The 24138-nt window shown below is 55.7% G+C and overlaps 3 protein-coding genes across 13 annotated transcripts in view; 1 reads left to right on the top strand and 2 right to left on the bottom strand.

Annotated features, from left to right (window-relative positions):
* Positions 1-1414: 1414 nt before the first annotated feature.
* Positions 1415-6234, bottom strand: NOC4L (nucleolar complex associated 4 homolog). 3 transcript variants are annotated; one of them, XM_066371236.1, is made up of 15 exons: positions 6059-6234; positions 5659-5779; positions 5096-5202; positions 4705-4812; positions 4343-4492; positions 4159-4258; positions 4028-4062; positions 3565-3615; positions 3357-3468; positions 2837-2897; positions 2486-2596; positions 2167-2327; positions 2000-2082; positions 1666-1779; positions 1415-1589 (listed from the first exon to the last, which is right to left on the bottom strand). In XM_066371236.1, the coding sequence occupies exons 1-15, from the start codon at positions 6173-6175 to the stop codon at positions 1542-1544; spliced, it is 1479 nt and encodes a 492-aa protein (XP_066227333.1). In that variant the 5' UTR covers positions 6176-6234; the 3' UTR covers positions 1415-1541. The 3 variants fall into 3 exon arrangements, with proteins under 3 accessions (XP_066227333.1, XP_066227331.1, XP_066227332.1); XM_066371234.1 differs by having other exon boundaries at positions 1415-1579; XM_066371235.1 differs by having other exon boundaries at positions 1415-1579; positions 5707-5779.
* A 94-nt stretch (positions 6235-6328) lies between these two features.
* Positions 6329-11491, top strand: DDX51 (DEAD-box helicase 51). 2 transcript variants are annotated; one of them, XM_066371233.1, is made up of 15 exons: positions 6329-6931; positions 7029-7180; positions 8174-8324; positions 8605-8645; positions 8727-8798; positions 8890-8996; positions 9134-9242; positions 9331-9476; positions 9584-9770; positions 9851-9966; positions 10045-10161; positions 10310-10411; positions 10508-10571; positions 10650-10784; positions 11241-11491. In XM_066371233.1, exons 1-15 carry the CDS (start codon positions 6631-6633, stop codon positions 11265-11267), a joined length of 1827 nt encoding a protein of 608 aa, XP_066227330.1. In that variant the 5' UTR covers positions 6329-6630; the 3' UTR covers positions 11268-11491. The 2 variants fall into 2 exon arrangements, with proteins under 2 accessions (XP_066227330.1, XP_066227329.1); XM_066371232.1 differs by having other exon boundaries at positions 6334-6931; positions 8500-8645.
* A 1417-nt stretch (positions 11492-12908) lies between these two features.
* The window catches only part of EP400 (E1A binding protein p400), a 90522-nt gene continuing 79292 nt past the window's right edge, over positions 12909-24138 (bottom strand). For all 8 annotated transcript variants that reach the window (XM_066371224.1, XM_066371223.1, XM_066371225.1 and 5 more), the window contains 8 exons: positions 23731-23932; positions 23451-23617; positions 21303-21521; positions 19360-19555; positions 18434-18558; positions 17064-17210; positions 16273-16350; positions 12909-15417 (listed from right to left, as the gene is read on the bottom strand). In XM_066371224.1, coding sequence (XP_066227321.1) covers positions 15145-15417; positions 16273-16350; positions 17064-17210; positions 18434-18558; positions 19360-19555; positions 21303-21521; positions 23451-23617; positions 23731-23932 — 1407 coding nt within the window. In that variant the 3' untranslated portion in view covers positions 12909-15144. The remainder of the gene's footprint in view (positions 15418-16272; positions 16351-17063; positions 17211-18433; positions 18559-19359; positions 19556-21302; positions 21522-23450; positions 23618-23730; positions 23933-24138) is intronic.

Here is a 24138-nt window from a genome sequence, read left to right as displayed (position 1 = left end):
CGGGAGGGGAAGAGACAGAGGAAGGAGGGGGGGGGGAGAAGCAGACGGGTGCTTCTTCCATGTGCCCTGACAAGAAATTGAACTTGGGACATCCACATGCAGGACCGATGTTCTACCAATGACCCAACCAGCCAGGGCCAAGACCTTTATTTTCTTTACAGGGACAGAGAGAGGAATAGATAGGGAGACAGACAGGAATAGAGAGAGGTGAGAAGCACCAATCAGCAGTCTTTCATTGCAACACCTTAGTTGTTTATTGATTGTTTTCTCATATGTGCCTCGACTGTGGGCCTTCAGCAGACCGAGTAACCCCTTGCTTGAGCCAGTGACCTTGGGTCTAAGCTGGTGAGCATTTTTTTATTTTGCTCAAGCCAGATGAGCCCGCGCTCAAGCTGGCAACCTTGGGGTCTCAAACCTGGGTCCTCGGCATCCCAGTCCGACGCTCTATCCACTGCGCCACTGCCTGGTCAGGCAAGACCTTTCTTTTGATACAGGATTTAGGGAACTGCTGAGCCAAGTGGGGCAGGGGTGCCTAGACTGGCAACAGAAGGAAGACACCGCTGTTGCACTGGAGGAAGAGAGAGAGAGACAGAGGGCCAGGCTGCCCGGGGACCAGCTCCTGTGGTGGGGCTGCCTAGGAGGACCCAAGTCAGGGCTGCACCCATGGCACATGGGAAGGATTTGCTGTGGTGGTCCCTGCTGGTTGTGGCACTGTCCCCTGGTGACCCACATTACCTGTCCCACTGGCACCTGAGAGGGCTGTCACCCCAACTACTCCCCACACAAGCCCCACTGTGGCCTTCCCCATAAGAATGTAGAATGGAGGGAGCCCTTAGCACTTTCCAAGGGAGACAGGTGCAGGGTGGGTGTGGGGCTGCAGGTGGACATGCAAGCATCCAGAAAGGCAACTGGCTGTGCTGACCCGGCCCTGTGGGCACAGCCCCTAGGAAGTAGCCCATCCCTGGCCCCCCTGCCTGCAGCCCACTTGAGTCACGGGTTTTATTTTTGTTTTGAGAGAGGCAAGGAGAGAGAGGAACATTGAGCTGCTCCTGCCTGTGCCCTGACCAGGGAACTCACTTTTTTTTTTTGTCCTTTTCTGAAGTGAGAAGCAGGGAGGCAGACAGACAGGCTCCTGCATGCACCTGACTAGGATCCACCTGGCATGCTCACCAGGGGGCAATGCTCCGTTGCAACTAGAGCCATTCTAGCACCTGAGGTGGAGGCCATGGAGCCATCCTCAGCACCCAGGGCCAGGGCCAACTTCGTTCCAATCGATCCATGGCTGGGGGTGGGGGGGAGATAAGTGAGAGAGGGAGGGCTGGAGAAGCAGATGGTCCTGTCTAGAAAGTGAACCCAGGACATCCACATGCTGGGCCGACGCTCTAGCACTGAGCCAACCAGCCAGGGCCTCACGTTCTTATAAAACCATTTATTTGGGGAAATGGGGCGCCCAGGATCAGCTCAGTGCGAAGTGCTGGTTGCAGAGGTCGTCCCGCTGGCCCAGCAGGCCTCGTGCTGGGATGAACTCCAGCGGCACTGCCTCAGAACCCTTTTTCTTCTTCAGGTCCCGCTCGAAGATCTGCAAGGGACTGGTGGTGGACACTCTTGTACTTGGGACATCTCTGCGCCCCACCGCCCTTCCCACAGTGCCAAGCCAGCCCTTACTTCAAATGCCGTGAGCTCCAGGAGGGGTGCAATGCTGACCTCGGGCACAGACAGCACTTGGTTGATAACACTGGCGGCCTTGGACACCTCGGGGTAGTAATGCTGCTGGAGGGCCTGGAGTGGCAAGCGAGCTGTCACCTACCCCAATAGCCCATGCTGGGGACAGAGTGGTAATTCCAGACAGAGGCCTGGGTTCCAGGGTGACATGTGTGGGGGGCCTCAGGACCCTGCAGAGCTTCTAGGAACAGCTGGAAGCAGAAGGAGCACCAGAGGGCATGTGGGTGTGGTGGCTTGAGGGGCAGGATGTGATCCTGGGTGGCTGTGGTCCCCTCACCTGTAGCTCCCATAGGGAGCTCTCCAGGGCTCGGCTCTTGGCTGGGTCCTCCTCGTCAGGGTCATAGGGGTCGGCATCCAGCTCTAGGAACAAGACCAGACCCGTTCTGCAATCTGCCTCCTATACTGCCCTGTGGGGCCAGGCCTCCAGGGTTGGGGTTCACTCACCAGGACCCCGTGGCCGGTGCACAAGGACACGGCAGGCCGGGTGCCTGCGCAACAGGTTGCAGATGAAGGGCAGGACCATGAGCAGAGCCTCAGGGGGTGCTGTCAGAGCCAGGCGGGACAGGCGCTTGGCAAATGCAGCCACCAGGTAGGCAGGCAAATGGCTGAAATGAGGAAGGTGGGTGTTTGAGACCCCCACATCCCACATGCCAGCCCTTTCCAGGCCTGTCTGCAGCCCTGGGGGGACGAGCTGGGATCCAGGCAGGGATGGGTGGGCCTGTGGCCATGTGGGAGGCTGGGAACCCCGCCTTCCCACACTCACGAGGACGACAGGAAGAGGTCAGCCAGGTGGAAGAAGCGTGCCCGGTACTTGACATGGAAGACAGACGGGTCTAGGAGGCCGTAGAGCTTCCGGTAGAAGTCGGGATACTCTCTGTGGGCGTGGGAGGTGCAGAGAGTGAGGAGGCAGGTGTGTGACGGTAAAAGTACTGCGCAAGCAGTCAGGTCAGGGCCTCAGGGAAATCATAGCCCCTAGGGGCTCATGACCCCCCCCCCCGTCCTTCTCCCCTGGGGCTCCCCAAAGCCTCCTGACCCCATGGGCACAGCAGGGACTTGACCTGGGTCAGGCAGGGGATGGGGAAGAGGCCTGCTCACCCCTGAGATTGACACTCACAGGTTGTGCTTGTGAATCAGGATAAAAAGTCCGTTTAAGGCCAGGAGGCTGATGGCACCCCCTACAGACAGACACACAGCCATAGAGCCCCAGCCCAACCTGCACCCTTACCCTGGGGATGAATCTAGAAAAGCTGGAGAACATGTGCCTGAGTACTGGAGCTGCCCACCCACCTCTGTGAGCCGAGGGAGGGGAAGGACCCTAGAGCAGTGGTCCCCAACCCCCGGGCCGGGGACTGTACTGGTCTGCAGTGAAAGAATAAATAACTTACATTATTTTCATTTTATTTATATTTAAGTCTGACCGATGTTTTATTTTTAAAAAATGACCAGGTTCCCTCTGTTACATCCATCTAAGACTCACTCTTGACACTTGTCTCGGTCACGTGATACATTTATTCCCACCCTAAAGGCCGGTCCGTGAAAATATTTTCTGACATTAAACCGGTCCGTGGCCCAAAATAGGTTGGGGACCACTGCCCTAGAGCACATGTCCCTGCCTGGTTGAGCTCCCTGCTCACCGATGTCGTAGGCGCGGGTGAGGAAGTCGATCATGAGGCTGGGTTGAGCTAGGTGTGGCAGGATGGAGTCATGCATGATCACCAATACCTTCTTGCAGAGGCTGAGGGGCAGCTAGGGGAGGAGCCAGTCAGGGTGCAGCCGACCTCACCATGGGCACTATACAGGCCAGGGGCCCAGACCAGAGCCCACTCCTCCACCAGAACCTACCTTGTGCTTGAGGAAGCCGAGCCACATCAGCTGGAAGGCCCTCCTGTGCTCCTGAGGGAGGTGGGGGTCCAGGATACACAATACTGCCCCCTAGGTCCTCCCCCATCCTTCCCAATCTCACCCTGTCCTCTTCCTGCCAAGTGTCAGTTGACTGGAACGCCCAGGGCTTGAACCCAAAAACCTGACAAGGTGGGAAAAAATACCCTGCCTCCCAAACAGCCACAGAGCAGATAGGTGCTGCATCACAACCACCCTCAGCAAGAACACATGACACCCTTGGTTGGCCTCTAACCTTATTTCCCCCTAGAGTCCTTGTGAAACACACTGGGCATTATCTAAGCCGGAAAGGAGGTGGCTGGCCCTCTCCCCATCTGCACACTTGCTGTCTGTGTCTAGCAGGAGGTGATAACCTAAGAAAGGAACTGCTTCCAGGAAGACTACCCAAACCTGTGAAGTGACTCACCTTCAGATGAGTGACTTTCCACTTATCCGACAACTCTGCAATGAAGACGAGAGAGAAACAGTGGCTCATGGGGCTGCAAGGGTGCAGGGCCTGGGTGGCCCACTTGCCAGCCGCCCGTCCAGGACACTCACCAGCATGCTTCACGTAGAAGTTAGAGATGCCGCTCTCCTGGCAGGGAAGGCTCACAGCACATAGCAGAGTGAAGACGTTGTTCCAAAAAGTGAGGGGCACCTGCAGGAAGCCTGTCCTTAGCCCCTACACTCCACACGCCTGCTCTCCACTCTCTCCCCTAGATATGGGGCCCAGCCAACTCACCTCAGGATGCCCATTGGCGACCCGGGCCACAGTGTTTGCGGCTGCCTGCATCGTGTGGTAGCGGATGTCGTCATGTTCCAAGTACTCCCGGAACTGAGAGAGGAGCAGCGAGTGGTCTTCCTCCAGGGGCAGCAGGCCGTCTACCACTGACTGGGTGTGGGGTGGACAGGTGAGCACCTCGCCACCCCAGGAAGGGCCAGCCCAGGGGCTGAGCTCACACAGCTGGGTCCCACAACCGAAGGACTGCCCAAAAGACCCCCGGGCTGGCAACCTGCCCCCTCCCACAGGCTGGATGCAGCAGAGCTGCTCACCCCAGCTCTGACCCCAGAGGTCTGCTGGGACCCCCACTGCTCTTCCTATACCTTGAAGAGCTGGCGGGGGAATAGGTAGTTGCCCTCCCACTTGGGTTTCTCTAAAGGGTGTGCTCCTTCCAGCTGCACGAACTTCATGAGTGTACTGAGAGCCAGCTCCTAGAAAGAGAACGGTAGGGTAGCCATGGTGCCCTCAGAACACGCTGTAGACTGAGCCACAAAGCTCCCTCAGTATTTAAGCTTAATGTCCCCAAGGAAAAAAATGAAACCACCCACCAGAAAACTGGCCAACGAAAAGAAGAAAAAACATCCTTACACACACAGGTGACTGTGGAATGACAAGTCCCTGCAGTGTAACCCCAGCCTCTTCTGTGTATGAAGCTTAGGGCTGGGGTGCGGGGAATGCACAGAATAAGGCAAAGCCAAGGACCCCAAAACTCACCTTGACCTGAAATGAAGGGTGGGCCAGGAGCTCCTTTAGGCGATTGCAGCAGCTCTGGTACCGATGCCTCATCCACACCTTGTACTTCCGTGTGGCCCCTTGGGACCCTGCCAGTGGGATAGGGTGGTCAGCCCCCATCAATGCCCACTGCCCTATGCTCAGCCCAACCAGGGAAATGAGTGGGAATCGTGACCCCAGACCTGGGGCAGGGCCAGCATGTTCCCCCAGACAGGGAGAGCAGCTCCTTCCCCAAGGACAGGACTCCTATTCCTTCACTCTTCTTGGACATGTGAAGAATCAAAACACACAGCCCCAACTTTGTGTGGTGGTACTAACAACTAACTTAAGTAGGTCCCACAAATGGAACAAAATATATACAAGAAACACACTTGAACTTCTACCAAACTCCTTCTTAAAACCATCCATCCCCACGGTGAGCTTGAGTGCTCTCCGGCCAACTTGTGTATCCTGTGATAAGGTTTGGGTGGGGAATTGGTTACATCTTGATATGGTCTTCCTCCAGCTTTGGCAAAAATGAGGAGCTGGGCCCCTAAGACGATCACCTGCCATGACGGTTTCCTCAGGGGGCAGCTGTCCCACAAACAGTTCACCCCGTTCCAGCAAGGCCCCGAAAAGGCGGCTGCATGCCCGCACCGCATCCTGGATCTCCTCCTGGTCCTCCGACTGTGGGGAGAAGCCGGTCATAAGGTGCCCCGCCGGGAACTGGCCTTCCCACTTTCCCCACCGGGACTCCAGTCCCATTGAACCCCAACCTTGGTCCTGGCGTGACTCTCCACCCCGCCTCTGCCAAACCTCCCACCGCACCCTCCCGTCCACAAGTCCTGCAAGACGAGAGAAAAACCCCCAGTAAAATGCTGGATCCTTCCTTGCAACTGTCTCCCCACGTCCAAGCCCAGGACCCTCCGAGTCTGGGACCCACCCAGTCCCGCCCGCGTGCCTCACCTGCAGCACCGCCAAGATGTCGAACACGGCGTTGGCCTCGGCGCGGCTCGCTAGCACCGCCTCCAACAGCCGGCCAAGCGTCCGGCGCGCGCCGCAGGGATCAGAGACCCGCTCCATGCCGCCTCCCCACGCGTAAAAAACTCGGACTCCCGCGCTACCTTCCGGCGCTACACTAACGTCACCGCCCCGCGCCGGCGTCGCGCCCCCTGTCGACGCTCAAAGACGTCACCAACCTGAGCCGGCTTCACATCTCTCCCGACGCTCCATAACGTAATCTCCGCGCGCCGACGTCGCGCCCTCTCCTGGCGCTACTCCGACGTCGCATCCCCGCGCCGGTCTATCGCCCCATCTGGACGCTGCATGATGTCACCATCCCGCGCCGGGCCCCGCCCCCTCTTGGCGCTGCATGACGTTGCCGCCACGCGCCGGCCTCGCGCCTCCTCCCTCCTTGCTGCCGCTGCACGCAGTAGGTACCAGTACTCCGGTACCGCCCTCTGCGCTGTCTGACGTCACTCCCTGAGCCTGTATCGTCATCGCCGTGCGTCGGTCCGCAGAACTGTGGGATCTCAGGCATGGCGCTCTTCCACGTTGCGCGGTACCCTGGACCCGAGGAAGCCGAGGCGGCCGGTGTGGAGGCTGAGGCAGACGGCAGGGCTCGCGCGTTGCTGGAGCGGCTGCAGCGCCGGGCACGAGAGCGGCAGCGACAGCAGCAGCTGAGGCAGCCGGAGCCGGAGGAGGCAGTGCAGTCTGAGGACGCGGCAGGGAAGCGGCGGCGGCGGCGGCCGCGGAGGCGCAGGAGCGGCAGGGCACCGGGGAGCCCACGCGCGCCGCGAGGCAAGCGGCAGAAAGTGGACAGCGAGGACGCGGGCGCAGGTGGACCCTGCGAGGCGAGGAGGGGGCGGAGCGCGGCATTGGGACCTGGGTCCGCGTGGGGCTGACGAGCCGACCCTGGCCGGCTTCTGCTTCGCAGAGAGTGGCGAGGAGGCGCTGGGGGAGAGCAGCGTGGACGCCGAGGCCGAGGGGCCGCCGGAGACCCCAGGAGGACGTCCCCCCGACGAGGCCTGTGGCCCCCCAGCCCACGCCCTGTTGCTCGGGGGCTTCGGGAGGAGCAGGGCGCCAAAGGTGAGCGGCCCGGGAGGGGTGGCCCGCAGAGCTGGGGGGCTGTTGTTAATCGAGCCGAGGTTCGTGGGGTAGTTGCGAGCAGGGTGCCTGCGCCTCTGGGCGTTTGGCAAATGATAAGTAAGCAAACGCTTTCACAGGTAAATGAGCCGTGCCTTGCAGTTTTTCAAAAATGGCTCGAGTCACACGTAAACAGCATTTTTCTCTCCAGTTGCAGTTTTCTGTTAGCAGTTTGTCAGCTTTAGTTTGTTTTACAAAGTTTCCTAGGAGTATTTAAGTACCGTGCTGCTTGACAGTGAGGCGGGTACAGGGATGCAGGATGGGAGCAGGGGTCTGTGATTATTGGCTTGCAAACCTTTTTTTTAGTTTCTGAGAGTTTTTAGGGTCTCTCTGTTTACTTCTTGTATTGGGGCCAACTTATTTTCTGTTTTCGAAGGTTGTAGACATTCAAGTTTGCTTCCCATTCGTTTTAACTTTGTGATCCACTGTTTCTTTTTTTAGAAACTCACCTTGTGTTACTTTTATCTTGTTTTATTTATTTTCTGTGCACGCGTGGGAGAGGAACAGGAAAGGGAAGAAATGAGAAACATCAACTTGGAGTTGTGGTGTTTTAGTTCATTGATTGCTTCTTATATGTGCCTTGAGGGGCTCCAGCCCACATAGTGACCCCTTGTTCAAGGCAGTGACCTTTGGACTTAAGAACCTGCAAGGTGTCAGGGGACTCTGCAGGTTCTATTCAGAGCATGGCGTCTTAGATGTGACGGGAAGACTTCCGGTGGACCTGCCAAGGGCATGGCACCTTCTCGAGTATATTACCAAGTTTCTTAAAGGTTGTGTGGGATGAGGGTCATGGAGAGTGGAAGGGAAGCCAGGATGCCAAGTAAAGGCTTGTCAGACCTCCTTATAGCCTCTTCACGGTTTCTGTGGGCCTTGTTCCCTGGGCCAGGTGGGCCCTGGAGCATTCATCTAATCTCTTTCTCTTGGCGTTTGCAACAGGTGCAGCCGTTCCTGCCATTATGGCTGGCTGAGCCAAGCTGTGTCAAAAAGACTGTCACTGAGGACTTAGTGCCTATTGAGGACATTCCTGAAGTGCACCCTGACCTGCAGAAGAAGCTGCGGGCACACGGCATCTCATCCTACTTTCCAGGTACCCCGCCTCGGGCAGGGGGCAGCTAGCTGCACGGAGGCAGCCCTATGCTAACACAGCATCAGGTGCCCTCACAGAGAGCAGCCCAGGCTGGAGGTCACACACTGGTCTCGGTCCATGTGCTGACGGGATCTCTGCACAGCTCTGACTGGCCTCCTCTGCCCTCCTTGTCTAGTTCAGGCAGCAGTTATCCCCATTCTCCTGGAGAGCGCAGCCAACGGGTTTTTAGTGGGCAGAGGCGGCTATCAGCCCAGGGATCTCTGTGTTTCTGCCCCAACAGGCAGTGGGAAGACACTGGCTTTTGTCATCCCTATAGTGCAGGTGAGTGTGAGGACCCTCCCCCACAAGCAGCTGGCACATGGGGAGCTGACCTGCCGTTACAAGTGGCCCTCTGCCCCATAGGCCCTGCTGCAGCGAGCTGTGTGCCAGGTCCGTGCCCTAGTTGTGTTGCCCACGAAGGAGCTGGCCCAGCAGGTGCGTGGACCCTGTGCCTGGGGGTTACCCCGGAGCCCGTGTCATTGGTGTGGTGCCTCAGGTCAGGCCAGTGATAACTCTCCTCTCCCAGGTGAGCAAGGTGTTCAACGTTTACACAGATGCTACTTTGCTGCGTGTCTCCCTGGTCACTGGGCAAAAGTCACTGGCCAAGGAGCAGGAGAGCCTCGTCCAGAAGACGTAAGTCATGCTGGACTGTGGATTCTGGGGAGGCGGGCACAGGAGGGGCACAGCCTTGTGTGGCCACCGAGCCCTGCAGGCTTTCCAGATTGGGGGTTGGTGTGGAATCTCTTGCTGAGGTACTCTCTGCTTTGCAGAGCAGATGGCTTCCGCTGCCTGGCTGACATTGTGGTGGCCACTCCTGGTCGCTTGGTGGACCACATTGACCAGACCCCAGGGTTCAGCCTCCAGCACCTCCGCTTCCTGGTAGGTTGCTTACCCACCCAGAGGGAGGCTCAGGCTCAGCGCTGATGCCAACCTTGACCCCAGACTCTGAGTGTCCTGTGTCCTGCAGGTCATTGACGAGGCTGACCGGATGATAGACAGTATGCACCAGTCCTGGCTACCACGGGTGGTGGCTGCCGCCTTCCCTCAGGAGGGTGCTAAGGACCCCATTGCTCTGTTCCAGAGAAGACAGGCCCAGGTCATGACCGCTGCCAGGTACCAGGCCCCGGTTTGGCTCTGCCTTAGGTGTAGTGCCTGGTTTGGGTCAGAAGGGCAGCTGGCCAGGTCAGGGCTGCTTCCCCAGCAAATGCCCCCCTTTCTAGCATCTGCTGTCCCCAGATGCCGCTGCAGAAGCTGCTCTTTTCGGCTACCTTGACCCAGAACCCTGAGAAGCTGCAGCAGCTCGGCCTATACCTGCCCCAGCTCTTCTCCACACAGCCAGCTCATGGGGGCCCCAGAGACGCCGATGCCGACTTGGGCGGGAAGTACACCTTCCCTGCGGGGCTCTCGGTGAGCTGGGTGCACGGGCTTGGGGTGGGGGGGCGTGCCTAGGTGCTCAAGGCTGAGCCAACCCCCTGCTGTTCCTTCAGCATCACTACGTGCCCTGCAGTCTGCGCTCCAAGCCACTGGTCATCTTGTACCTGATCCTGCACATGAGCTTCTCCAGGGTCCTCTGCTTCACCAACTCCCGGGAGAACTCCCACAGGTGAGGCCGGGTGGGCAGGTGGGGGCGGTCAGGGGCATGCAGGTGACGGCCCTGGCCCACCCAGCTTTTCCCTCTCAGGCTCTCCCTGCTAGTCCAGGCTTTTGGGGGTGTCACGGTGGCTGAATTTTCCTCCCGCTACGGGCCCGGCCAGAGGAAGATGATACTGAAGCAGTTTGAACAGGGAAAGATTCAACTGTGAGTGACTGGAAAGGGTGTTCACCTAGTGTCTGCCTTGGTCTCTGAAGAGTGCTTTTGGCGGGAGATTTGCCTCCTAAGTCTGTGGGAGTGTCCCAGGGTCTTGCTTGACCTGAGACAGGTCCTATAGTCCCTTGTATCCCGACAGCCTCATCAGCACAGATGCCACCGCCCGCGGCATCGACGTGCAGGGTGTACAGCTGGTGGTCAACTATGACGCCCCCCAGTACCTGCGGACCTATGTGCACCGGTGAGGGCTGTGCTGTGGTTTGGGGTGGGTTGGGAGGGTAAGAAACTGGTTTCTCTGGGCCCATGAAGGGCTAGTGGTGCCTGTGCTTGGTTTCAGGGTGGGGAGAACTGCCCGGGCTGGAAAGTCAGGACAGGCCTTCACGCTGCTTCTCAAAGTGCAGGTCAGGCAAGGGGACTGGAGCAGGAGGTGAGGGAGGTGGAGGATGGGGGCCCCTTCCCACTCCGCATGCTTCCTTCAGGAGAGGAAGTTCCTCCAGATGCTGATGGCAGCGGGGGTGCCCGGGCTGGAGCGGCATGACACCCCCAGTGAGCTCCTGCAGCCGCTGGTCCCGCGGTACGAGGAGGCCCTGTCCCAACTGGAGAGGGCCGTCAAGGTGAGAGGCCTTGGCGGTTCTGGGGGACATGGGGGGGTCGCCTGCATTGTGACAAGATGTAGACGAAAGGGAGATAGTGTCCTGGGTTTGCCCTTAGCTTCCTGGCCGGCAGACAGGAGACCCTGGGCTTTGGGATGGAGGCACGAGGCCTGGGAGGGCCACTGGGTAACTCTTCCTCTTAAGAGTTGGGGGGGCCTGACCTGTGGTGGTGCAGTGGGATAAAGCGTCGACCTGGAACACTGAGGTCGCCGGTTCGAAACCCTGGGCTTGCCTGGTCAAGGCACATATGGGAGTTGATGCTTCCTGCTCCTCCCCCTTCTCTCTCTCTCTCTCTCTCTCACTCCTCTCTCTTAAAAAAAAAAAAAATCAATAAATAAAATATTTAAAAAAAAAAAGAGTTGGGGGGCAAATTAGTGAGGGGAGACCCAAGCCAAGCTGCCTTCTCTCCTCCCACAGGAAGAACGAAGACAGAAGGCGGCCTAGGCTGGGGCTCCGAGGGTGGATAGGCCTTTCCACCGCTGCAAGGTGCGTGTGCCCTCTTGCTGGGGCAGTGCCCTTCTGGCAGAGGCCCTGGCACTGCCTGCTCAGGCCAGGCTCCCGGACTCAGGGCCCTTTCATGACTGCACCAGGCCTGGCCTGAGACAGCCTCTGGTCACATGCCCTCCCTGGAATAGGGCTTTAATAAAATTGTTTGTGTTCTCCCAGCACTGACAGGATGGCAGCTGCTGTTTCTGGTTGAAGGTGGGGTTGGCGCTTAGTTTAGGGACCAGCTTTTCTAACAACAGCATGTTCACGGTCTTGCATTTTGAAGGTGGCCCTGTGCCCGTCAGGGGTGGGGGGGAGCTGGTAAAAGGAGTTCCTCCCACGGCGGCACTGCAAGCCCCAGAGGTGTCTCCATTGTCACAGAGCAGAAAACAGTGATTCGGTCAGGTAGAACAGGTGCTCTACATCATGTTAGTCTCTACCCCCACTGTGCCCAGAACACATAGCACAAGGTGTCTTGGGAATGTAACTGAAAACAGGCTTTAGAAGCACTGACTCACTATAAGAAATTTTCCTCGCCTGACCAGGCGGTGGCGCAGTGGATAGAGCATCGGACTGGGATGCAGAGGACCCAGGTTCGAGACCCCGAGGTTGCCAGCTTGAGCACGGCCTCATCTGGCTTGAGCAAAATCCCACCAGCTTGAGCCCAAGGTCGCTGGCTCCAGCAAGGGGTTACTCAGTCTGCTGAAGGCCCACGGTCAAGGCACATATGAGAAAGCAATCAATGAGCAACTAAGGTGTTGCAACGCACAATGAAAAACTAATGATTGATGCTTCTCATCTCTCTCCGTTCCTGTCTGTCTATCCCTCTCTCTGACTCACTCTGTCTCTGTAAAAAAAAAATTTTCTCAAAATTAGATTAAGATAAACTTTAAAAAAATAGGAACATGCTTTTTTTTAACATCTCTGAAAGCACATTTACTCACCTGAGCAAAAACAGTTGCCTGGTCATAGGTTCTTGGGTCCCATGGGGTAGCTGTCGCCCAGGTAAGATACAGGGTAGGTATGTGATGCGAGGGCAGAGTGAGGCGCTGATGGGACCCAGCGTTTCTGGGGCAGTGGTGACAGCCTGCTGCTGCGTGAAGCAGCGCTGAACCTGCTGTCCTGCGAGGTTGGAGCCTGGTGAGCGGACTGGACACACTGCTCTCATGTGCCCTGAGGTACGTGAACTGCTCCTTAACTGGGTCTAGGTTTTTGTTGTGGATCCTACAGGTGATAGGAGTCAACTTTGGATGGTGAGGGAGGAGTTTCACAACTCTTCCCCACAAAAGAACCATAACTGCTAAAAGTAAGAATTACAGAGAGTCATTTGAAGTCAGGAGATGGTCCTACGGGTGGGCAGCAACCAGGAAGGTTCCCTAGGAGGAGTCCACTGCACTCGAGCCTGCTGCCCACGCCAGCCCAGGCTCACATTGCTCCATTCCCAGTGCGCCCCATCAGAAACGCTGGCCGGCACACTGCCCGTCACCAGGAGCTAGGAACATGCAGTCAACCACTGGTCAGGCTCCCGTTTTCCTTTTCTTTACACAGTAAACACAGCTAGCATCATCATCTTTAACTAGTTTTTCATGAAAGATGACAAATCTATAAAAAGGTCATTTTATTATGCCTTTTGCATAGTGGCATATCAGTGCCCTTTAAAACCCTATTCAAGTACAAATGATTTATGTTTACAAAGTATTTACAAGTTCAGGTTTTTTTTTGTTTTGTTTTTTAAACACAACAGCTATCTGGTTACAACAGTTAACAAAAAACCATAGAGTGGAGGAAAGCCTCCCCAGGCACCCAGCCTGCGAGTGCGGGGATTCAGCCTCCTGCAGGACACACTTCTGTCAGAGGCCTGCTCCCATGGTGGCTAATCCCAGTCACAGTGCTGAGGTTCTCTTCCTGCCAATACAGGGTGCTGACAGGAGCCTGGCTCATGAGCAGTGCAGGTTCTTAACAGCAACTGGGGAAGGCTGGGGCAATGGCCTCCTCTGGAAGGAGGATCTTTACCTAAGGGACTCGACTAAAGGTGAGTAGGTCACTGTGATGTAGATGTTACTAAATCGAATGGTACAAAAATACTTTATGCTCCACACTTGGCATTAGGAAGTCCCTGAAGGAAACATTTCTGAGGCAAGTCTTCCATCCCAAAGCAAGCAGGCCACAGCTACACCTGCCCACCTGCTGAAAGCCCGGTGATGCCTTATACCCTGCCAAGCCTTGCGTTGATGGACATCCTGCGGCAGCTTTGTCTAGAGTGGTCTCAGTGTATCGGCGTCACATCACCTAGATGGACACCAGCGCAAAGAGCAGGACGGATGCAGAGAGTGCACAATAAAGTACTGACAAGTGGAGCTCTGCATCAAGGATGAGCACAGGACGTCTTCCGGCACCAGAGGCGGGGCACAGTCACAGGGCCATCCTGTGCGCCTGCTTGTGTCAAACCAGAACCAACAGGCTTGGTTAACAGTGATTTTTCTTATGTTCAAGTAACTAAAATGTTAAATGCCTTTCATTTCTTCAATACTTGCTTTTTTCCCCAAATTTCTCACCAAGAACTCAAAAAATGAGCTGCCCCATTGTCGCCCCTAAGAGGCGCTGTATGACTGTCCACATGAGCTGATGGGACTGACCTTCCTGTCACTTAAAAGTGACACAGGGCGGGGGAGCAGAGTGAACAAAAGCTAACCCTCAGTCTGCTGTGACTCCTCCCTGGTACACGGACTGACAGAGCCCGAGCTCATGGGCCCAGTGAGGCAGGCGCAGAGCCAGGCAGGTGTCAGCAGCCAATCAAACCCACTGCAATCTCGTAGTAAAAGTACAAACACGGGGTCTCCCCTTTGCCTCTCAACTTCAGGCCCCCTTGAAATAGCATGGATGGTTTGGCACTTTATGCAAAACCATGATGGAGTGTGTCTGCTCATGTAGGACCCTCACACACAAACCTGAAGTCACGTTTGTGAGAAAGTTGCCATAGGCAGACAACCCTGCCTGAGCAGGCCTCTAGGCTCTACAATACACCAGGCTGAGCATAGAGCACGGGAGCAGCGACAGACCCCCTGCTCTCACTAAGCACCACGTACTACACTCCGCAGTGACACCTGCAAGATAACGTGCCATGGCCCTTCAAAGCTCCTGGAGCTGCACTAAGTTCAGATACGAGCGCTTGACCCACAAGCTGGACAAGTGCAATGAGATGGGCTGGGTGGGAAGTGCTCTGGAAGCAGGTCATGGGAGGTCACTGGCTGCTCTTTCGAATGGAAGTTCAAGCACAGCGTTCTTCCACACAAGCTGGAACACGTCATAAACGTGCTCTGATGGCATCAGTACCAAACGATTCCTTTAAATTTCCATCAAGTCACATTTTAGGAGAGAAGGAAGCCACACTGGCTCTTGCGTCCAAGATGACCAACCTCAGCTGGCCTCGCTCCTCAAAGGACCATGGCATGTTACCAGCTGGTTACAAAGAATCAAGCAGAGGCTGACACTGCCATGGACCGTGTCTTGGCTTTAGGAAGATGACTTGCTGCACATTCCAAGCTGTCCCTGTGAGGTGTAAGATGAGGTGCCGACAGCTCCTAACCCAGCGCTCAACCAGCCCTCCTGCTTGGGGGAGCGGCTGTGGCTTTTCCACGTGGTTTCACACAGAAGAGGGTGGTCCCGGAGAGCACGCTGCTCCAAGTGGTTCCACACATCAATGCAGCTTTGTAGGTTCTGAATGTCTCGCTCACCCCCCCCACCCCCAGCTTCAACAGGAAATAAAGTCTACTGCCGGTTCTGGTGAGATGGTGGAATGCTTGGTGGCCAGCCCCAGGGCTGCCCGCTTTCCTGACTAGGGGCACGGAGGTTTGGTGGGTGTCTTTAACCGGACGGCAGGAACTCTCATTTGCAATTTGGGTTGCTGGTTTGGGCTGTCTGCACTGGCTGACACCTGTGCAGGGTTGGGGACACCAGAGGTCTGCAGCTGGGCTGCCGCTGTCGTCACAACTTGCTGCTGCATGAGTTTCTGCTGGACCACCTGTGCGGTCGCAGTCACTGCAGGGATCATCTGGACCTGCTGCCCAGCTGCCGTCGCCTGGGTGAGGGTAACAGTCTGTGGGGAGGCCTGAGCAAAGACAGAACACACACACCGCCTAGGAGACGCAGATCAGGCGACACGAACACTTGGGGGGAGGAGGGGGTTTAGAGACTGAATTCTTTTGTGAGCTATGAAAACTACCTGACACGTCACAAGATGACCTCTGGTATCTTAACCAAACAAAAGGAGAGAGCGCTACACTGTTGTGTTCAGGTTGGTGCTGGATGCCTGTGGGACCAGCCAGGGCTGAGGCCAGGGGGCTGGTGGTGCCACTGGAGCCCAGCCTCCACTGCTGCAGCTGTCCCTCGGACAACGTGGTCTGACTGCACACGGGGTCTATGAATAAGCGGGCCAGTGCAAACCCGTGTCTGTGTGAAAGGCGGACTTAAGTACACGCAGATTTCTGACTGCTTGGGTGGTGGGCGCCCCAAACCCCCACACTGTTCAACGGTCAACTGTATCTGGTTTCTTGAAATTCACCTGCTGGGGATTCTGAGAATAAAAATGTGTAAAGCACTACTTTTACATGGCCACATCCTGCTGCGGTACACAAAACAGTAATAGCCTGCCTGTCAGCCTCTGTAGGAAGGTAAGTCACGGCTGTCCCCAGTGGTATTTATACTGTTTCCCTACAACTAAGGTGTGGCAGCTGCAGCCTGCAGGACACACCTAACGTTACAGGTGAAGCACTGGTCCTAGAAATGGGCTCCTTCAGTACAGTTGATGTTGAGTTTGCTAATTTTCTGTATAATGAAATTGAATGATTCTCAATTAAAATTCTACTTCTTCTGGAAGAAAACCCAGAACTCGCAATTTGGGAAACGTGAAGGTCACTGGAAGCCCACGTGGGGACTTCCCAGACAGCTGCCCGTCTGCACCTACCTGTTGGGAAGCAGCGGCGACCTGCGGGATGCCAGCCACAGGGGTCTGCTGCTGCACAACTTGAGGGAGTTTTGCAACCTTTGAGAAAATAAGCCACATGCAGAACTGAGAGGAATGTATACACAAGAGCACTCCCTTGCTTTCCTTCTCAGTTTTTAATGAAAACAAAGCCAGCTGACAGGAAAGAGCGGCTCTTAAAGGGGTACTCACTTAGCACACCGAGACTCCCACCCTCACCTCCTGAGTACTGACTACCTTTCTAATCTACAATCGTGTCATTTAAAACTTATATTTGGTATCATACTTTACATAATCAAATGTTTTATTGAAAACGGCTTTAAGTTTAGATGAGATAATTAAATTAAGGAGGGAATAAAATATTTCAGCATTTCAGAAGCTCTCAAGAGCCCCTTCCAAAAAAAAAAGAGCCCCTTCCAGTCTGGACAAGGTTCCAGGGAGTGCCCCCACAGGTGAAGTGATTCAGGCCAACAGCAATGTTCAGCTCCACTCGAGACGTGCCAGGATTTTCAAGTGTACCGTTTTCTTAATCATGCCTGAGTGCTTCCTCTTAATAAAACAAGGCTCTTCACTTGTATATACTCGGGCAGTCTGACCTGAACAACTACACCACACCGTGCACCCCACAGACGACCGGCCAGTGAGGCCTATCGGGACCAGCCACCTCTGAGGAGGACTGGAGGCCCACAGCACGCTTAACTTGAACAGTGCCTGCCCCTTGTCCTGGGTGCCCATAGTGTCACGGTGCAGCCCCCATGCCGGCTCGTGCTCACCTGGATTTGTGTCTGCACCTGCTGCGTCCCAGTCAGCTTCTGAGCTTGGGAGATGGGTGTGGTGAGAAACTGGGTCTTAAGGGCTGGCTGGGTGGCATAGGTGACCTTCTGTGGTTGGCTCTGGGTGCCAATCTGCTGTGCGGTGATCTGAGAGAGACCACTCAGGGTTAGAGCTGTACACAGCTGTGTCACTTCCCTCACAGCCACCAAGGCCTACTCTGTGGGCTCCGACTGCCCCACATACCTGCAGTGTGACCCCTGTGCTCCCTGAGCTGCTGGCTCTCTGCCCCGTCCCTGCTGCCCACTGATGGGCCCAGCCCTGTCACTAGCCTCCTCTCCTGAAGTCCCCTCATGTTTGGGGCTGGGGTCTATCTTTACAAGCTCTGTAGCACCTGGTGCTGTGTCTGCTCATCATGTGAGTGAACTTGACCACAATACAGAAAACATACACATGCACTTTCTCAAATCTAATTTTGAGAATTTGGCATATACCCTAAAATATTAGTATGAGGAGTAACAAACCTCTATGCACAATTTTTGCACATGTGATCTAACTTCTGGTTTTCTCTGCCAGGAGAATTTAAATACTATTCTGAAGGCTGAGCACATGTGGCCACATACACTTTTTAATGTGTTAGTTTTCTTTCAAATGATATTAACACAGAGACCAGCACTTTGGCTAAATCCTACCTAGCTCCCCTTGAGAGGGAAGCAAAGGTGGTGTGATGGCCTGGGCCACTGCTGCTGGCACTGTCGTCTTGAGTCACCACCAGTGCTCCCCTCACCTGGCACCAGCTAGCCTCCCTAAACCCAGAGGACTGCTGACAAAAACTAGGGAGTGACAGAATGGGGCTTCCTTCCCCAAACTGTCCACCACAGGGAGAAGGCCCTCCCGGGGTGGCATCCAGGCAATGTTGGCAGCACACGCCCAGACACAGCCTACCAAGGACTTGGCAGTGGGACCTGAGCCAGTCCGAGCTGCCCCCGCCCTCCACTTCTGAGCCAATAAGACACTGACAGTGCTGCCCAAGCCAGGCCCTTCTCCCCACTCCGTCCTCCGGGCACGCGCAGGGCAGGGTCCCACCCAGCTCCATCTGCTCTGGGCATCAGCAGCCTCTGGCCCTTGCTAGCTGCACAGCGCATGGCCTGCACCCTCACTGCTCCTGCAAGCCCTCTGAGCAGAGCTCCCACCTCGTAACTGACCCTGCTCGGGCCTCAGAGCAGCGAGGTTGCCCTCTGTGCAGCCCGAGCATGGGTGAGGTGGGCCCGTTCAGAACTCTCTTGACCTCTGTGCACCCCCGTGCCTGGTGGCAGGCCTGGCTCAGAGTAAGGACGGGACGACCCAAGCAACCTGTGCAGGTCCCCAGTACCTTCTGCTGGACGGTGGCCGGGCCCGGGGTGGCCTGCGGCTGGATGGCCTTCTGCTGCTGCACGGCCTGCTGTTTGAGCTTCAGCAGCTGCTGGACATGCACGGGCTGGGCCACGACAGTCTGTCCTGCGAACACCGGGCAAACGTGTGAGTCACAGCGCTACATCAGGACTCGTCCTGTGTTCCCTGCATTTCCCCGAGTCCCTGAGCTCCTGGGACCAGCTGACTGGCTGACAGAAAATGACTCAGGATGCTTCTGGGTCCACCAGAACATTCAGGTAAAAAAGCCAGTTTCACCTTTTCCACCTCACGGCACACAACTACTAACTTGGCGGCACACCAAAAAATACGTTCTTTGCCAATCTGACAAAAAAAAAGTATAATTTTGATCTATTCACACCAGACGGCTATTGTGTTTGCTGCTGTCATTTTTTTATTCGACAATCTAAGAGGAAAGAGACCAGTGCCCCTAACTAAAATAGGTATTGCGTGTTTTAAAAATTCCTGTGGCGCCTGGCCTGTGGTGACGCAGTGGATAAAGCATTGACCTAGAATGCTGAGGTCGCCGGTTCAAAACCCTGGGCTTGCCTGGTCAAGGCACATATGGCAGTTGATGCTTCCTGCTCCTCCCTTCCCCTTCTCTCTCTCTCTCTCTCACTCTCTCTCCTCTCTAAAGATTAATAAAAAATAAATAAAAAAATTCCTGTGGCATACCAGTTGAAAAATTACTGAGATAAAAGGGGTGGCAAGTTCTGAATGTAATGGTTAAACCGAGGGTCGAAGCTTGTACTTAGAAAGCTCTGGGATGTGTCTGCTAATATGCACCATGGCCTTCTCAAATCAGTGTCGGGTGAAGGAGCCCAGAGCGGGCACCACGCCCACTAGAAATGCTTCTCAGCCCGGCTCCAGGTTCCAGTGGACGCAGACCTGTGGCTTTCTGCGGCTGCCCGATGGCCACACTGATTCCTGCGACGTTCATGGGCAGGGTTGTGACGCCTGGAGAGGAGACCACAGCCGCAGGTACAGACACCACGGGAGGCTTTGCCAGGGCCACCTGCGCCGGTGGGGGTGCCTGCGCTTGCATCTGGCCTTGCGCCTGCAGCTGAGATGTGGGCACCCGGGTCTAGAGAAGAGAAAAGGGGAGTCCAGAGATTCAGCACATCATGTATCTGCAAACATTTCCCCACAAGAGGTCAATGGTTCACAGGGTGGCAGGTGGCGGTGAGCTGCAGGCAAACCTCACTGCCAGCTGATTTAGGCTATTAATCCATCACCAGCAAACTCAGGGGATGGGGTTTGGCAAGACCTATAAACTAATCGGTCACACAGCGTTCACATCTGTGCCTTAGAGCAGCCCAGTCAGGCCTGCCCCCCACAGAACCTCATTTCCTAGTCCTCCCACTAAAGATCAGCCCACTGCCCTGAGCTCATCCCAAGACTTCCCTTCAACTTCACCTGCTCAGTATCACACTGTATCCAAGGACTTTCTAAAGTTATATTTAAAGAAAAGAGTGGGAATAGATCTGTTTTCTTATGTACAGCAACTTGAACTACCCAGAAGATGTAAAAATCACACAAAACCACTTCCCGCATGTGACAGAAACCGGTGTCCGGCCTGCCAGGCCTTGTTGTCCTCCGCGTGGCTCGCTGTGAAAGCAGGGGATGTGGGATGAGTTAGGTCTCCTGCCATTTGCTTCTGTTCCTCTTACACCCAGCACTTTTCTGAGTGGATCCCTTTCTGCTGTGTGGCTGCCGCACAAGGTCCTTAGCACTGTCTTTCTGGGAGACCATGCCCTCCGCAAGCAGCCCTGAGACAAGCCCTGGCCTTCTCTCTCATTCTGCCCCCGTCCTGCTTTCTTCAGTGCACAGCAGAAACAGGGCTGCTGGGCCAAGTGCTGTGCATGTCCTTAAGCTCAGCCACTCGATCCCCCCCCCCCCCCCGGGAAAGCACCCTGGCCTCACATCTCCTCACCACTCTTCTCACTGGAACCTGCACTTTCTGGGACACAGGTGAGACCCAACATGCTCCCGCAGGTTTTATCCACACCCGTCCCCTCTTGCAGGTTTTATCATGCCTGTCCCATCCTGCAGACTCAAGTGCTCTGGTGAGGCGCACCTGCACAGAGCCAGTGAGCTGTGGTGACTCGCTACAGGACGTGGGCAGTTTACCTGAGCTGCCGGCCTCAGACTCCTCACCTGCAAAGTGGGGTTCCCATGTTACCTGTCCTGCCCTGCAGTGTTCTGTGACCCTCGATCGGGTGCCAGGAGTAGCGCCTAGGGCAGGTGATACTGCTGTCACCTGTGCCAGAATGGGGGCTCCCCAGCTGGGCTACCTTGCCTGACGTGTCTGGACCAACGCTGGTTGAAATGAACTGACCTTCTCGACACCTCCTGCATCCTGACATTACTCTCGTCTTCAGAAGTCTCTCCGCGTCTACAAAGGGCTGTGACACCTGAGCCTGGTTTCTGGGCCTCGCTGCCGCCCCACACCTCCAGTGGTCTCCTTCACCCTTTCCTCCCTGCATCTCTATCCCGGGGGGGCACTGCAACCCCTCCCAAATGTCATGTTGCCCCAACATAAACCCTGCCCTCCCTCCATGGTTTAGCTCATGCTCCACAACCCCAAGTACTCAGCCATGAGCTCTGATACACTTAACTTCTGGTTCTGGGAAGTGCAGTTACCTAAATGTTCCCTGTGGGCTGTATTTCATCCTCTCCGAGAACTCAGGTTCTTGGGGAGGAACACCACGCCTTCTACTTTACATGCAAGTCCGACCTAACACCCAACAGTCCAAGCAGGCAGTAACAGCCTGGTTAAAATGTGAAAACATGGTGCTTTGGGACAAACCAATGTATCAAGGGGCACTTACAAGCCGGGCCACCTGGAGGTTGGCCACGGTGGTGCCTGTGAGCAGGGCTCCAGGCCTGGAGGCCGTGACGGTGGTGAGCTGGGGGCTCTGCTGCTGTGTGGGTGGTGGGGGCTGGACCTGCACCTGTGCAGTGGGCGGCGGGGGGCCCGGTGGGGCCTGCTGCGGGGGGGCCTGCTGGGGCAGCTGCAGTTTCTGCTTCTGCATTTTGATGAGGTGTTCCTAGAAGCCAGATAAGGTAGGTTTTCATCAACATGAACAGATCCATATCCTTGGGTTTTTTTGGTGTTTTTTTTTTGTATTTTTCTGAAGCTGGAAACGGGGAGAGACAGTCAGACAGACTCCCGCATGCGCCCGACCGGGATCCACCCGGCACGCCCACCAGGGGCGACGCTCTGCCCACCAGGGGGCGATGCTCTGCCCCTCCGGGGCATCGCTCTGTTGCGACCAGAGCCACTCTAGCGCTTGGGGCAGAGGCCAAGGAGCCATCCCCAGTGCCCAGGCCATCTTTGCTCCAATGGAGCCTCGGCTGCAGGAGGGGAAGAGAGAGACAGAGTGGAAGGAGGTGGGGAGGGGTGGAGAAGCAGATGGGCGCTTCTCCTGTGTGCCCTGGCCGGGAATCGAACCCGGGACTTCTGTACGCCAGGCCGATGCTCTACCACTGAGCCAACCGGCCAGGGCCCATATCCTTGGTTTTAGGTTACTGTCCCATCAGGCATTAAAAACAAAATGCTAATATGCAAGGTGCCAACTGTCCTCCAAGGCCTCGCCACCGTTTCTTAAATGTTCTTTAGCAAAAGTTAGCATATTGTGGATGAAAGCTAGAAATGGTGATTCTGGCAGATAAGTAAATTCACAGCAAAATTAAGTTCTTATCACTCACGAGTCAATTCAAATCTGTAGTACTATTGAAATTCTTAAAGGTCTTAATATCATGGTCCCTCTTGAAATTTTAAAATAAGATGAGTACCAGCTCTCACTTATTCCAACCGTCTGTCTACAAATAACGATTTCACCAATAACCTTGATATCTGTAAGTCAAAGCATCGAATATCAAGACAGTTCAGACATTTTTTTTAATTTTTTTTTTCTTTTTTAAGGAAATTCACACTGAGTTGTTAATGTCTCTTAGATCTCTCCTAACGCCCTGAAAATGAAGATGATGAGGACGGGGAGAAGGGTGAGTGCCGAGCAGAGGCAGCAGGTGGAAGGGAGGGTCTAAGCCACAGCACAGGGCGAAAAGGAAGGACACTGGAGGCCCTGCTGTCTCAGTGGACGAGCGGGAAGGCTGGGGGTGGTCACCTGGGCAGACACCAGCGCTAACCACCCACCTCTGTGGGCCCAGTCACTGATTCTGTGCTGGGCAGCCCAACTTCCTGCAGTGACAGACAAGGGTCCAGACCTGAGCTGTCTATGCTACCGCCACCGCCACGTGTGGCCGCTGAGTCCCTGGGGTGTGGCTGCAGTGGCTCAGGAGATGAGCGTCCTGTCGGCTGCATCGTTTTCCGGGCGCACGCCCTGGTGCCATGAGGAGGAAGCCTCAGCACAGGGCCAGCACGTCCACCACAGCCCCCTAACAGGCCCGCTTGGCCCGCTTGGCCCCCAGGTCCAGGAACTGACAGTGTCTAGGTCCTCACTGGTGCAGGCCTAACAGCTGGAGGGAGTTTTTATTACACATTTTTCTGGTTACCTCTTATACCCAGTGTTAGAGTTTTTCCATTTATAGCATTTCTTCTAAAAACAAACATGTTTACATGCGTATCTGCAGAGGTGTGCAGACGGGCAAAGCTCAGGAACACCACACTCAAACGACCATCTATGAGAAATGATGCTGCACAGGAACCACCCTGAATAAACCAGATCCTCACTGCTCTGTCCCCATGCCTGAGGAAAGCGCTTCCTTGCACTGCTCTGGGTGTGAATGGGACCAAGTGGCCTCCGCTCCTCTAGAGCCTGCGGCACAGAGAACAAAACTGAGGTGGAAGGTGCATTTAGAACAGGGAACTGAGCACGGTAGACAAAAGTTGTTTTTAAAGATGACACAAACACACTTCCCACCTACACTAGATTTATGCAAGGTACACTCTGAACTACATGTGACAACAGGTGTCACCCCACAGACGACGTGCTTACAGTTTCCTAGGTGCTCACCGGTGTCAGCTTGCTGACAGCTTTGATCTGTGCGGGCGACTGGGCCTGGCCCTGGAGCTGAGGGACCTGTGCTTGGGAGGGTGGCGGCGGCGGCGGCTGCTGCTGCTGCCGGAGGAGCTGGAAGTGCGCAGGCGTGAGGGTCTTCCCTGGGAGCTGAACCCCTGTGGCTGGAGAAGTGGTTTCGTTAGGGGGCACTCAGACACTGGTCCCCTCCCCCACAACAGACCAAAGCCGAGTCCCGCCACGAGACGAATGGGCTACAGGAAACCACACCATCTACCTTGGGACACCTGAGTCACCAAAGAGCGGGTAGGGGTCTGCACTGCAGTCAGGCTGGTAGTGACCACGGCGGAGGCTGTCACAGAGGTGACCGCTCGGACGCCCTGTGTTGGTGCCAGGGACACCAGATCAGATGTGGCTGGGGAGCCAACTGCTCGAGGCTGGGTGTGGACCACCTGGGCAGGTGCTGAGCCTCCGGAGCTCTGGAAAGGCAAAGCGAGGACCTTTTAGGTGACTGCAGTATTTTTCAAGGCTTTTTACCATCACGGGATGAAAGGCACCTGTCTACCCACAAGGAAGCTGCAGCACATTCTGGAGCTCTCGTACATCAAAACATGCATCAGGCCCTGGCCGGTTAGCTCAGTGGTAGAGCTTCAGCCTGGAGTGCGGGAGTCCGGGTTTGATTCCT

Source organism: Saccopteryx leptura, chromosome 2 (assembly GCF_036850995.1).
Source record: "Saccopteryx leptura isolate mSacLep1 chromosome 2, mSacLep1_pri_phased_curated, whole genome shotgun sequence".
Taxonomy (NCBI): domain Eukaryota; kingdom Metazoa; phylum Chordata; class Mammalia; order Chiroptera; family Emballonuridae; genus Saccopteryx; species Saccopteryx leptura.
Note: the sequence above shows the minus strand (reverse complement) of the source record. Positions and strands in the feature narration are given on the sequence as shown.